This window comes from Patagioenas fasciata, chromosome Z (assembly GCF_037038585.1).
Source record: "Patagioenas fasciata isolate bPatFas1 chromosome Z, bPatFas1.hap1, whole genome shotgun sequence".
Taxonomy (NCBI): domain Eukaryota; kingdom Metazoa; phylum Chordata; class Aves; order Columbiformes; family Columbidae; genus Patagioenas; species Patagioenas fasciata.
The window spans coordinates 24772836-24788271 of NC_092560.1; the positions used below are offsets into that span (position 1 = coordinate 24772836).

At 39.6% G+C, this 15436-nt stretch overlaps 1 protein-coding gene across 3 annotated transcripts; it reads left to right on the forward strand.

Moving 5' to 3' along the window:
• Positions 1-3850: 3850 nt before the first annotated feature.
• Positions 3851-11662, forward strand: LOC136115558 (riboflavin kinase-like). 3 transcript variants are annotated; one of them, XM_065861767.2, is made up of 4 exons: positions 3851-3986; positions 5461-5612; positions 6712-6814; positions 8265-11662. In XM_065861767.2, exons 1-4 carry the CDS (start codon positions 3905-3907, stop codon positions 8390-8392), a joined length of 465 nt encoding a protein of 154 aa, XP_065717839.1. In that variant the 5' UTR covers positions 3851-3904; the 3' UTR covers positions 8393-11662. The 3 variants fall into 3 exon arrangements, with proteins under 3 accessions (XP_065717839.1, XP_071658283.1, XP_071658282.1); XM_071802182.1 differs by lacking the exon at positions 3851-3986 and adding an exon at positions 4026-4182; XM_071802181.1 differs by lacking the exon at positions 3851-3986 and adding an exon at positions 4684-5007.
• Positions 11663-15436: the final 3774 nt, after the last annotated feature.

Sequence of the window (15436 nt, forward strand, 5' to 3'; positions counted from 1 at the left end):
TATAAAGAGTACAGTGGTGAGGGCTGATGCAGGCTATTCCTCTACAAAAGACTACAGAGATGACGTTACAACTGCTCTCTTTTCTTTATTCTGGTTCGTAAGGCTATAATATACATTAGGAAAAATACTTAAAGACTTTAACAACAACAGCAGCTGTAAAAAATGTAGCATCAACACAGAGCAGAATATTTTTCCAGCTGTGTGAAACAATGCCTGAGTTTTCTAACTGCAGGTACAAGCTATTGAATGGCTTATCTTGGGACTAAAATTCAACTACATTTTTTAAAGGAACGTGTCTACTAAATTTGAATACAGATAACTAAATTCTACTTTTGTAAAATCCTCCCTCCAAGCTGAACTAGGTACAAATAATAACAAAATAAAAACATGTCCAATATCAAGGATAAACAATTTTAAACTGGGTCACATCAACCCATCATGACTGAGAAAAATGATTAACATTAACAACCATTTGACAGAATGAGATATAGAAGTTGTCAGTGAGACCTCATGTCATTTTCAAACAAATATTTATCTATCTTTACTGGTTCTCAGATCTTTTCAGTTACTGAGATAAGATGGTAAACCCGTTGTCCAAAACCTGTGCGCAAAGCGGTAGATACTGGAAAAGAGATCGAGTGCCATCTTGTGGATGTCACAAAACATCAAAATTTATTCTGAAAAGTGTTCATTAAAAAAGAATGGAAGTATGCAAATACACGTTATATACAAATTGTGACCACACGCATAATTCATTATTAACAGGAAAACTTCTTATGAAGAATATAAATGTACCTGCTTAACTTTTTTTTTTTCTCTACAGCTGAAATAAACTAAAAATTCCACAAGTTAGTGGTCACATTGTCTGCTGTTATGGCCTGTCATTAATTAGGCAACTATTTAACAAACTCAGCATTTGGACTTATCCAAGATACTTCCATTACTAGATGTCATTAAACAAAACCTTAGGTAACATTTCTCTCTCCACGCTGGCAGACAGCACAACAGAATGTATGAAGTAGTAGTCTATTTAGGACTTTCTTTTTTCTTTTATTTTTGCTTCTTTTATATATGTTACCACTATTCTTTTTTGTTCGGCTGCAGTTATATAAATGATGATACCGTAAGTCAGTCTAAGTTACTCAAACTAAAGCAATGAATTAAAATATTAGCACTAAACAGATGGTGGGGATGTAGCATGAGAGAAAAAAAAAAGAGGGTAAATTTGGGATAGAATAGTTATTTTAAAATAATTTTGGCCTTATCCTATAAACTAACGAATGCCCACAGATCTGTGAATCGGTAGCATTCAGCATTTTGTGGTGTGACATGATCAGTTTCTGAAGACAGTTCCCCATCATTGGAATGAACTGGTTACCAGCAGCTTTGATATGAGCACAACATAGGCACTTAGTCTGCTTTTTCTTATAAAAAACAGCTAACAGAGGTAACTCCAGTGACATTTTTGTAACTAGTTTTATCAAATTGGTAAAACTAGCAACTATGCTTCATAAGAATAACTGGGAATTATTTGGAATTCACTTCAAGGACTTTGGTGGTATTTCAATATATTGGTATGTGCTTTTATATAAATATGCTTAAGTACACTATAGCAGTCACAGATAAGATCCCTCAAACTTATTTGGCATACTGATACACCGATACAAACAGACAAGTTTAGGCTGTCTGCTATGTAGTGGAGACCAAATAGGCACTTACATCTGCTATCTTGAATAGCATATATGTAAATTCCATTTATTTGAGCTGGATTAGGCCCTGAGGAAAGAGAGTGTTGCCAGCTGAGCATACAAAAGCAGTGTAGGGACACTCCTGCAATATGAAGAGCAACTGGAAACAGAAAATTAAAGGAGAGAAACACTGAGTGGGCTTTTGCTTTTCTTTCACAGTCCAGAGTGAATGCAGGATGGGTATTTGTCTAGATATATTTACCTGAAGGAAATCCCTGCAGTGTTAAGTTGACAAATCATGGGAGAATACCACTTATTTTTCATTAACAAGCAACTATTGTTTGTCATAATTACTTAAAAAAACAACAAAAAAAAATCTGTTTTCACAGATTTACCCAGATGTCTGCCATATTCTGAAGCATTTGAGCTTTTCTGAAAGGAAAAGCAAAAATAGAACTACTGAGAGAGAAATGTTCACTATTCCTAGGCATGGGTGAAGAGCACAAGACGTGACTTCAGGTTAAGAGAGCTTACAAAGCAAGGACTGGCAACTGCCTGTCACCTTGAAGAGGCATTGCAAACACTTGCCAAATTCAGCCGCTCCCCGAGACTGGAGTCTAGAGAGGTCTGTGGCGTGGATGAGTGATTTACAGTTCTGCTTGCCACAGAGCAACGTTTAGATCACTTAAAGATAAGTGTTACTTAAAAGAGTTCAATAGCAAGGTCCACTCTATCAGTTACAGCATGGAGAAAGTAAGCCAAGCAGGATCAGGTGAGAGTTGCTTTAGAGTGATTTTTATCAGGACAGGAGATACAAAAGCATAGAAGGAGGCCCTCCGGTTGAGTCATAAGGTTCATACTGGACCCCCTTGCTTTCTAAACTCCTCAGAGGGGAGCCTACATTCAGCTGGATCCAAAGTTAACCCCAGACTTGATCAACAGTTCAAGTCTAAGAGACACAGCAGGTAAGGGACAACAGGTAAGGGATTATATGCATTTATGGCCAAAGGATTATATGTGCACACATAATTCTTTATATTGCTTGTTGAGGATTTCAAAATTCCATTATCCTGCATGTCAACCTGCTAACCTCCTCTCCAGGGACCTGGTGTCAGGTCACTCTGAACTCTGGATCCCAGGTCTCTCAAAGCAAGCTCTCAGGCACTGAAGCCCATGGAAGTAAATAATTCAGTGGAGTAGTACAGCAGTGGGGTTGGCTCGAGCTGGGTGCCTTCCAGAGGTCACAGCCAGGCTCAGAAATCCCTGGGTTTTTACAGCCTCACACCTGCCCCTCATGCCACGATTCAGCCCAACAGCAATATTTGAGTCTGGGGTCTTCTTGCTTCTCATTGGATCCTTTTCACTGATCTCAGATGGGCCTTTGTTTTGTTTATATTAAAAAATCACACAACCTTGTAATTAGTACACATTTACTCAAGCTAAATCATTGATATGAAAATTAAAATGGGGTCATCCAGTGATCCATGAGTAATAGAAGATCATCCACATACAGCCAGCTTGTTCAGCAGAGAGAGCTCACAGTGGGCTCACCCAGGCTGTTGTAATTATGAAATAAAGTGTTTGGCTCATAGTCAAACTGCAAACAGTGGGAAAGGTTTGCATGAGACTCCCTGTGCCCACAACTCATCGCTGTTCAGTGTTGTTCTGCTTCCCTGTGGGTTTCCTGAAAAGAGCCCTCGGTCTCCTTTGGAATCTGTACCAAACTGGTGCTGCTTTGGCGGGGCACGGGGATCAAGTGTATCCGCCACAGCCCGTGGGCAGAACTAAAGGACAGCCCGTGAGCGCAGCAGCCACCGGCGGCTCCGCCCGAGCCCCGCTGCCTCCAGTCGGAGACACCCCCTAGTTCAGCTCCCAGAGCGAACAACCCGCTTCACGCCGCCCAGACTTTCCTCTTCGGGGGAGTCCGTGCCCCCGTAAGCGGCCTGCCCCTCGCTGCGCCGCACGCTAACCCGGCGCTCCGCGTACCCCGAGCTAAACCGGCCGCCTGCGCCGCACTGCCTGGAAGGGTGGGGGCGAGTCCATTATTGGGGGGGGTCAGGTGTCTGTCAGAGAGTTGTATAAATCGAAAGTTGGAGATCTCCACCTGTAACTCCCCCTCCTCTTGGTAGCGCCCAGCACAAGGTGGGCGTGAGCGCTGCGCGCGGCTGCCCAGGGGTCCGTCAGCGCTCGGCAGGAGGTGCCGGGTGAGCGGCGCCATGCGGCACCTGCCGTACTTCTGCCGCGGGGAGGTGGTGAAGGGCTTCGGCAGGGGCTCCAAGGAGCTGGGCATCCCCACCGGTGAGCGGGGGGCCGGGTCCCTGTCCCGGGGCCGCTGGGGGTCTGAGGTGCAGCCGCCGCTGAGAGCCCGGGAGAGGCGGGGGAGCCCGGCTGGGGACTGCGCGGCTGTGAGCGCGGGAGGATCCGCTGACCGCGCAACTGCGCTGCTGGCGTGACTCGCTCTTCATGGGAAAAGGCTTGGCTTGTTCCATGTCAGGTTTTTTGATGCTTGTTCATTATTATTTTTCATATACAACCTCGGTCACTCATTTGTGTTATTTTCCTGACCTTCTGTTAAGCTGTTTGTTTGGGTTTTTTGTTAGTTAGCTCATGTGATGGAGATCATGACGATTTGCAAGATGTTCGAAAGTCATCCACACTGCATAGTGGTGTGATTTGATTTGGCAACTTATAAACTTGTTAAACTTGTTAAACCTCAGATTAGGACAAGAAAGGGAGTGGACGCTGGGAGTTGCCTTAAGAACGGAAAAGTAAAGGGAATAATGTGGAGAATAAAAGGAAGACCGAGTGCAGTTGTCCTAGAGAGCACTGTGATTTCCTATTGCTGTTCTCCGTTTGACTTGTCTGAATACAGATAGAGGTGTAATTCAAATGGATTTCAGTCTCTTCTGAAGTGGCTGAAGTCTGCAGGCATTCTGCACAAATCCTAATACGCAAGAAAACCTCGTATAACAAATCTCAAGGTACTGGACATGTGGTGACATGTCAATATTAACTTTTTTTATTTTGATTGTCCGTGTATGGCTAATTAGTATCAGGGAATGTGTGAGGGAAGTTTATTTCTGCTTATAAACTAGGATAGAAATCCACTAACTGTAAATTATTGACAATTGTCTTGAAACCTTGCGTGAAGAGCCCTACCGATGTGTGAGGTTAAAGTTGCACTGTTGCTGAATGAAGACTTTGGTTTATTCCCTTCAGTCAGAAGGGAACCTGTTTTGTTTCAGATTTGTATTTTTCTAAAAAAACCCTAGGAATCTCCAAATGAATAACCTAAAAGACAACATGAAAAAATTGGCAGGTGACTGAAATAATTACTTCATTTATTTTAACATATTTTACTTACCAAAAAAAAAATTACTAATAGTTAAATAATTCCAACATGATACTTTGCAGTGCAATATAAACTTGACTTTTCTGTTGACCATATTAAAGCAGTGAGAGTCCTAATGGTGAAGTGCATTCAGACTCCATGTTTTAGTTTATAAATTTTAACTATAGCATTAACTATTGAATAGTATGTATTTAATTATGAAATAATATATGTAGGCGATGTGGTAATTCCGTTACTGCCACAGACTGTGTTTTATGAGGATGCTTTCTGGTTTATACTTTGGAAGTGGCACATTGTATTGCTATCATCATCAGTGTTCTGCTTGTAAGTAGTGTGTAGACAGGGCCTGGCTTTTAGGTGTTCGAACATTCTGTCATGCACTTTACTTACACAAATGTACACTTTCTAAAATTTTTGCAGCTAACTTTTCTGAGCAAGTAGTGGAAAGCTTTCCATCAGATATCTCTGCTGGTATATACTATGGATGGGCCTGTGTTGGAAATGGAGATGTACATAAAATGGTTTTGAGCATAGGATGGAACCCTTTCTATAGGAATATTAAGAAATCAGTGGTAAGAATTTTGCTTTGTGTGGTACTTTGGTAATAATAAATGAGCCAGACATTGACTTTGAGTAAGATAAGCAAAATTTGATCCATAAATGAGATTAGAAATTCCATTTGCTGTTAGAAATGTTTTTGGTATCCATCTCAAATGTTTGTATTCCGAGGAGGAAAAAGCCAAAACTCAAAAAAACCCACAGTAGCCATAGAATATGTAGCTGTAGGTAAATACAAATTATTTTTGTTTGCCTCTTCCACCATTACATAAATACTTCTGAAATAAAAAATCATATTTCCAAAGTGGTTGTGGCTTATTGTGCTGATAGCTAGATAAACATAAACTTATTAGAAGTATTAAGTCGTTTTGAGACCCCCAGAGTGAACTGGAGCATAATAATCTGCCATCCTTTGCAATCCATCCACATTTCAAGTACAAGATTCTGGGGCATCTTAATTTGTAATGATTTTCCAGTAATTGTTCTCTTAAATAGTGGAAATCAATGCATGTAGTGCTGTGACTTAATGTACAGAATCAAGATAAAAAAATAAATAGTAACAAGATGGAATTAAAATCTTGAGCTACAGCATCAGTGTTTTTCTTCTGCTGGGTGCTGGTGTTTTTCCTGAGTCTTGCAGAACTTGGTTTTAATTGTTAACGCTTGGAAGTGGTTTTATTTTGACTTGAATCCCTGCTTTGAAGATAGCTGCCTTCACTCTTTCAAGAATTTTGTCAGTGTTCCTGTGAGTTGCTTGTAAAAGCTCTCTTTAAACAACTGTTTCAATCAAATTCATTACAGTTATTTGGACTCAGCAACTTAATGATCAAACAAATCTAGGCATTGTTTGTGACTTGCTGCCATGAAAATTTTACCTCTGAAATAATTATCACAATGTTTTTACATGCCACCCAAAGTACAGTTCTCCTTACTAATGCAATCAAAGCTCTAGCCTCTTAATTTTGCTTTATATATGTTAGACTAACTGTTTCAGTTTTCCTGGTATGTGTGGGAGAGAATTAGAATTAGAGGTGTTAGCTGAACATCTTTGCAACAAGGGAAACAGACTCAAAATGCATAATGTTACTTGTTAACGTATTTATTTTCTTTTAGGAAACCCACATTATCCACTCGTTCAAAGACAACTTTTATGGAGAGGTTCTTAGTATAGTCATTATTGGATGTATTCGATCAGAAAAAAACTTCAGTTCTTTAGGTCAGTATTGGAGCTCTCTTAAACTAATGTTTTATTTCTCATATATATTGAAAGAACAGTGTCATTGTCCTCTGTCTTCATAATCAGCTGTTTCATGGAGCTGTTTCTCAAGGTTAGAGAGTCCTTACAGAGAGATCTGGATAGACTACGGAGAGCTGGGCAGTCACCAACTACATGAAATTTAACAAGCGCAAGTGCTGGATTCTCCCACTGGGATGGAGTAATCCTGGTGATACAAACAATTTGGGGGGCAAGAGACTGGAGAGCAGCCCCGCAGAAAGAGATCTGGGAGGCTGGGTTGGTGGCAAGTTGAACATGAGCCAGCAGTGCCCTGGCAGCCAAAAGGGCCACCCGTGTCCTGAGTGCACCAAGCACAGCACCGCCAGCCGGGCGAGGAAGGTGATTGTCCCGCTCTGCTCTGCACTGGTGCAGCCTCACCTGGAGCACTGTGTGCAGTTTTCTAAGCAACACAGGATAAGGACATCAGACTATTAGAGTGTGTCCAGAGGAGGGTGACCAAGATGTTGAAAGGCCTCAAGGTCAAGTCTTATGTGGAGCTGCTGAGGTCACTTGGCTTTTTCAGCCTGGAGAAGCCCAAGGGGTGACCCCATCCCAGTCTCCAGCTTCCTCAAGGAAGCAGCGGAGGAGGAGATGCTGATCTCTCTCTGGTGACCGGTGATGGGACACCAGGAAATGGAATGAAGCTGCATCAGAGGAAGTTCAGATCAGACCTTAGGAAAAGGTTCTTCACTGAGAGGCTGGTCAGTCACTGGAACAGGCCCCCAGGGAAGAGGTGATGGCATCAAACCTGTCAGAGTTCAAGGAGGGTCTGAGTGATGCCCTTAGTCATATGGTTTAGTTTTAGGAAGTCCTGCAAGGAGCAGAGGGTTGGACTTGATAATCCTTATGGGTCCCTTCCAACTTGAGATATTCTATCATTCTGTTTTACTCTTGACTTCTAAGTATATATATATTTTTCAAAGCTGGATCTACTAGTATATGAATTAGTAGTTAAAAAAAAATCAGAACCTCACAACTTCCAGACTATCAGTACTTACTTATTTCAGTCTAAAAATTACATTGTCATGTCAATCAGTTGAGGAGCAGCTTGAAAATCGTGAGCTTGTAAAAACATTGGTTTAGTCTGTCACTTTCTTTTAAAAATGCATTAACATTAAAACTAAAACAGTTAATGAGATTCTGCTTACTTTTTTTGATAAAATGTCTTGGTACAAGGAAGAAGTAGTGTTTACAGCAGTGAAAAGTGCAACGCATGTCGAAAGCATGTCATTTTAAAAACAGGGCATGTTGTCTTTACAACTTCATAATAATAAATGTATTCTGCCTTTGATAGTTTTATGTTATTCTGTAGTACTCTGTTCTTCACTTGCTGTTGTGTTCAGAATTCAGACCAGCTTTTAAATATTATTTTCATACTTGTCTTTTGCAGAGGCACTGATTTCAGCAATTCAGGAAGACATTGAAGAGGCAAAAAGACAGCTAGATTTGCCAGAACATCTTAAACTCAAAGAAGACGACTTCTTTCATCTGTCAGAAGGCAAAACAGTAAACCACTAAGCAAAACCATGTGGGGTTTTTTCATCTCATGGAGCTCTCTTCTTTGTGCTATCATGTATCATTTGATATATGACATCTGCATATGCACTGGGTCTGGCTGGTACAGAGTTAATTTTCTTCATAGCAGCTTATATGGTGCTGTGGTTTAGATTTGTGACCGAAACAATTAAGGTAACACACCGATGTTATAGCTATTCCTGAACAGATGGCACAGCATCAAGGTCTTTTCTGCTTCTCACTCTGCTCCTCCAGTTAATAGATTTGACCTGTGCAAGAGATCAGGAGGGGACACAACCAGATAGATGACCTGAATTAACCAGAGATATTCTGTGCTATATAATGGGCATACTGAGCAATAAAATGGAGGGTAGAGAGTTTAGAGAGTTTGGCCATCTTTTGTTTGGGAACTGGCTGGGCATCTGGTGAGTGATTGCCTTTGTATCAGTTATTTTCTTTTAGATTCTTCCACTTCTCCTTCGCTTCTTAATCTATTTCTGTCTTGACCCACAACTTTTCTTGCTTGTATTATTTTTCTCCTTGTGGCACTGAGGGAGGTGTGAGAGAAGTGGGCTAGTGGGTTTATGGTGCTTAGCTGCCTGCCGCAGTAATCCTGCAACAACATGTTTCAGTAATTGCGATTGGAACTAGACACTAAAACCACACTGGGTGATTTAAGTTTGTCTTACTTGATCATTTAACCAAGTCATGCAAAAGGAGTAAAAGGCTACTTCAGGTCTTTACAGAAAAATCATGAATCCAAATATTACAAATCATTTAGAGATGTTAGTACATGTGGAACAAGGCCAAAGTTAGTAGTTAAATACTTCAATGGAGACTGTCAGTTTTTCAGACAGAGAATGTTATTCCAAACTGTTTTCCCAATTTTCTATCATTCTTACATCCGGACTGTAGACATCAACTTAGGAAATTTTTGTATTGATTGAATAAAAAATTTATCTGTGGTGCAGGAAGCCAGTGATTAGATAACAGTAACGATTCACTGTAGTTCCTATTTTTGATGTGCTATACAGCTATCGTGGTTGTAGCTGTCATTTAAATTGAAATTACTTATTGTAATTTTAATTGAAATAGAGGAAATGACTGTTACTCATTGAATTACTGGAATGTGAGCTAGATACTTCTGCCTAGTTGACTATGTGTATGACAACACAATCTGTGTAGGTGCCTTCTGAGGACACATTTCACTAAAACTCTGTAAGCGAATGACAGGGAGGAAGTCGGTACACTGCAAAAATTCAGACTTACAGGGTGGAGAACCAGTCTAGCAGTATTTTTGCACTTTGGGCCCTAAGACAAAGGAAGTAACTAAAGGCAACTGCATTTTAGTTGCTGCTGGCAACTGCCTTAGATGAGGAAAACTTCTGGGTTATTCACCATAGTGACAGTGAAATGGATGACTTGAAGGTTTAAGTTAGAATGTAAGGCACAGGAAAATCCTTTCAACCCTCTACACTGAAGTGTGGGTAAGATCCAAGTTTTTGGCTATAGATCAGTGAAAGCCTTTGGGGATTCTTGGAGTAATACACCAACACTTTAGTAGATATTGAGTATTTATAGAAGTTTTTGAGGCCTTTCCCACTCTGAAATATTTGCACAGATAAATGGAGGATGTGTTGTCAAAAGTAATAGTAATTTGGAAAATATTTGTTGTGTGTATATGTAGTATGTATGTGTATATATAGTGTGCAAGTGTGCTTCCAAATCTACTCCAACCCCCCAGTACAATTTTTTGAAATTCCGCCTTTCCCCGTCCTGTTCTGATGCTGTTTTTCACTGTAGCATTTCAGAGACCTCTGTCAAGGTAGCCGTATGGGAATTCTCTGTGACGGGCACTGTCAGCCTGCCAGGGTTCTAGTTCATAATGTCTTAACTTACAGCCAGTGTCATGGGCTGTTTGGGAAAAGGCCTTGGGCGAGCCAAGGAGTCCTTGTAGCTGTGCGGGACTTCATGCAAACATTGTTCATAACTTTAATCCAAAGACGTTGACAGTTTTGTTCCTAACTGTTGCCTGCACATTTTCAGCGCACTTTGGCCTTCTTCGTATGAAAGCATTAAAATAAAATGACCTTATCTGCTGCCAGAAGTACTTACTTTAAAAACAAACACAAACCCTGAAAAACCAAAACCAGTTTAATAGACTTTTACTGTATATATATTGGAAATCTGTACAAGAATTTTCTTCAGAGTGAGGTTGTTTTCTTTTTTTGCCTCCACCTTTCAGTTGAGAGATGATGGGAGAATTTTTTTCCACTTTGTTTTTCCCTAGTGTAAGGAGACATTTTTGAGTAAATAACAATGTCAAGGTCTTGTTCTTCCAAAAAGGTAAAATATAAAACAAATAATAGCCATGGTAATCAATGTAATACATTGTTAAGAGCGTATTTAAAGAATAAATCTTTCTTGATTGTGTTATTACAGCCAAGCTCATAGCTGCCTTTTAAAATTAGGTTTTGTCAGTGATTTCATGTTTCTGTTGTGGAAATTGTAGTGCCTTAAGCTGCTTATCTTAGTAACACTATTCTGTAACTGCTGATGAGTGCCACTATCCAAAATTAATTTTGTCATTTGGTTTTAAAACCACTATTTTTGAGTATTGAGAACAGTAGCAAAAGGAAAACTCGAGGAACTTAGTTTGCTCACAGCTCTTACCTGCAGTGTGAAGTATGTATACAGTAAAGTAATAAGCTGTTCTCTGCATGTTTGCTTTCAAATTATAGGAAAGGTAATTTCATTCATTTGGCTGAGTGTACCTGTCTCTGCATATTATTTAATAGCAAATATTATATTGAACTCAAAAATCAATATACATGATTTGTAGCACAGTGTAAACTTTATGAAGGGTTATATTTTCGTATTTTGTGCAAATAGCTACTACAATTCATGTTGTGACACTGTACCATTACTCAAAGAATGTAACTGAGAAAGTAGCAATGCTGCTTATCACAGGTTTTCTGATCTATTGTATTATATGTGATGCAAATCATCTGTGCATATTCGTAGCATATACTCAAGTAGGCACTACAGAGTTCTTTCATTACAGTGCTTAAACTCTCTTCAGATTCAGGGAGGGAGAATTGTTCTTGCATACAAATTTGGGGGATAAATTATTTATGTTCCAGATGTTTGCAGTTCTTCAGTTGTAAGACAATGTGTGAACACCAAGTGTGGCGTAAACGTCACTGAAATTGTTGGAGTTCGAGTAATATAAGTATCAAATACTCTTAAAATAAAACCTGTAGTGCATTTTAACTGACTGACTCCTGAAGTCTGCTACTGTTCTGGAATTGAGTTTGACAGTGTGGGAATAGTAGTATAAGTTGTTTGTGGGGTGGTTGTTGTTTGGTTGTTTGCGTGTTTTTGTTTTTGTTTTTTTTTTTTTTTGTTTGGTGGGCTTTTTTTGTGTGTGTGTGTGTGTGTGTGTGTGTGTGTGTGTGTGTGTGTGTGTGTGTGTGTGTGTGTGTGTGTGTGTGTGTGTGTGTGTTCGGGATTTTTTTTTATGCTTATAAGTGATAATGGTGTTATTTGGATAGCTGTGGCATTAAACTGTTTGATGTTCTCATAGCTTAAAAAACCTGTCCTTAGCAGATGCTAGAACGCAGCACACCTTCATGTTTAGGAAATGTAAAGGCACAATGTGCACAGACAAATAGTCTGCAAGAGTTACTCATACAGGCTTCTTGTATGGCTAAGTATATAATGCATTTGGAGCCTTCCTAGAAACAGTTGCGGAACCTGCATTCGTTTGGTGTCCTTTTTGCTTTAGAACAGATTCTTTTATGTATACAACATAATGTTCTTGAAGTCTATCTGAAAATGAAGTCTGGCTCTCTGGAACTTGAAAATCAATTTTAAAATCCTGATATAAATATATATATATATAAAAGTATTCTTTTATAGGTTTATATGTTAAAATTCTTACAGATATGAATATATTTTCCTTCACGTTCAATAACTGTTACATGTTATGAACATGGAGACTGTCAAACAGTTTTCCAAATGAATACAGTGGATAAAAATGCTGCAAGTGTCACTAGTAGCAGTTCTGCTGAAGACTGGCACTAGTGTGGAGTCTAGTTTACTGCTAACTCCATGGATAAGTGTGTTGTGGTTGAGACGGACAAATGACATAGACGAAGTTCTTCCAGGATGAAAGTAGTAGATGTCATTTATTGCCAGAAGTGCATTTTTATACAGTTGTACCAATTCATATGTCTCTTCACTATTGGTTACAAGTTACAGCAGTAACATCTCATTGGCTGTTTTTGCTATCATCAATGTTACTCTTTTACTCCCTTCTCTCTCATGGGTACTCCTTAATATCTCCGGATACTCCTCCCATCTTTCTGACGGGTAGGCCTTAATATCTTCAAGGCTAATTTCTGTTCCCAAGCCCTCTGTCAGGGAATCCACGGACCCACTGTAGTCACCCACATAAATGAGAAAAGTTAAGAACGAGGTACGAGGGGAAGGAAGGAAAACTGAAAGACCCCAAGATAGAAAAAAGCTTGAGAAGCAAGAAAGTGAGAGAAATTTGCCAAAGATAACTAGTGTGAAGTCTTGTTTACTGATGTTTTTCCAACTTTGTCACATCTGTGTTGAGAAGTTGTACTGAGCCAAAGGAAAAGGAAGTTCTTAGTACTTTATCGGATACCCATATGCCACTAGTCAACTGTGGCTAAATATAATAATCACAAAGCTGCAGTAGGTGAACTGACAGTTTACTCCAAAGGACTTGGTACTATTTGGTGTCTTTGATACCTTGATATTTTGATAACTTTGGGTGTCCTTCTTAGAAAGTTATTTCTGAATTGGTATATAGAGGTAATAGTTTGTATCCTTTTTAATACTTACTCTGCCTTAGACTTCTAGCAATTCTTGGATATCATTCAGTTTCTATTCTGTGAGAATCAGCGCTTTGATGTATAATAGTAACTGTTATTGCCAGGATTGATATTCAGTAAGTTCTGTGTCTATGGAGGCTTCTGATAATTACTGGGTTCCTGGGGTGCTTTCCTTTGCCATGCCTAGTGCAGTTAGGTGTCCCTGTCCTTTCCAAAGCTTTGTGTGATCACCTAAAAACTTACACTGACAGAAAAAAAAAAATAAAAACAAACCACAATGGTGAGATGTTGTTTAAACTAGCTGAAATTAAAGCATTCCTGAAAACCAGTCTCAATCTGGGGATTTTTGTGCTTTATTTAGAATTTAGGGGAGCTATGTCTTCAGAATTCTGCAAGCTGAAAATAGATGTGTCTGTACACTTTCTTTCAAAATTTAAAACTGCTTTGCTCTTTTAGAAGTCAGGTGGAAAGAGTTGCATCTTGTTCTTCTGTTCTGGTTCAATTGTTTAAACATTAATCTGTGTCAGGGCGAAAGTCCATCTGCTACAGCTGAAAAAGAAACAAGCCTCTATCTTGGAACACGTTAATCTGGCTCAGACCTCTTGAGGAAAAGTTTTTCCTGTACCTTCTTGCTGTTTATACATGGACATTTTTATATAACCTCTATTAGGCATCCCCAAAATTGCATCAGGAAAGAATGTAATAAAATGTAGTGGTGTGGGTATGTCGTGAGGCTTGCTTTTTGTGTTAGATGCAGTGAACTCTGCAGTGTACTTTGGAATTTGTTACAGCTCATGCTGTTCTGACAACACAGTGTCCACACTGTTAAATCCTGAAGCACCCGTGTTCTTCAGGTTGCTGTTTGTAACACTCAAGCACTATAACTTCCAAGGATTCAGATGTTCTAGTAGTTTTCATTCTGGAGCCAAAGTGAGATTAAGAAAAAATCAAATTGACTTCAAATGTAATTTGTAATGGTTATGGTCTAAATAGGGCTTTATTTTTTTTTTTCCCTGATTTTCTTATATTTTTCTGAAGGGAGGAGAAATACATAAGAGAAATTATAAACAGAAGGTTTTACTTACGAGTGTGATGGTTAGTGAACTTACATTATCTCTTGCTCCAGGGGAGTATTTGGGTGGTTAGAATTGTTGACCTGTTTAGGCTATTAAGGGGACTAGGACTTTATAAACATTGCTGACAATGACAGTTAATATATAATTAATTACATAATGTGAGGTACTGACTTCATATCATGGTTGTCTTCCATAATGACTGAGAATTTGATTGTGGCTCAGGGTAGCAAATTGCTTAGTATCTTTTTTTTTTTTAATTTTATTCTGAGGTTCTGGTTAGCTTGCTTTTCTATAGTGCTAAGATTTCTCAGTGAAAGAAGGTAGAATTTAGTCCAATGAATAGAGTAAGATTTATATTTGACTTTTTTTTTCTTTTGCTAATGGTGAGATACTTAAGTGATAAAATCCAGTGTTTGCATCAGAAAAAAAAACAACCCAAAACAAACAGGAAATTAAGATGATCATAGAATCACAGAATAATTTGGGTTTGAAGGAATCTTCGAAGGTCATCTAGTCCAACCCCCTGCAATGAGCAGGGACATCTTCAACCAGATCAGGTTGCTCAGAGCCCCATCCGGCCTGGCCTGGAATGTCTCCAGGGATGGGGCATCTACCACCCCTCTGGGCAACCTGGGCCAGTGTTTTATACCCTCATTGTAAAAATATTTCCTCCTCGTGTTTAGTCTGAATCTCCGCTCTTTTAATTTAAAACCATTACCCCTTGTCCTGTCACTATAGGGCCTGGTAGAAAGTGTCCCCAACTTTCTTACAAGCCCCTTTTGAGTACTGAAAGGCCACAATAAGGTCTCCCCAGAGCCTTCTCTTCTTCAGGCTGAACAACCCCAAGTCTCTCAGCCTGTCCTCACAGCAGAGCTGTTCCAGCCCTCTGATCATTTTTGTGGCCTCCTCTGGACCCTCTCCAACAGGTCCATGTCTTTCCTGTACTGAGGGCTCCGGAGCTGGACACAGGACTGCAGGGGTAGAATCATCTCCCTTGACATGCTGGCCACGCTCCTTTTCATGCAACCCAAGGTATGATTTGCCTTCTGGACTGCAAGCGCAAATTGCCGGCTCATGTCTAACCTTTCATCCACCAGTACCCCCAA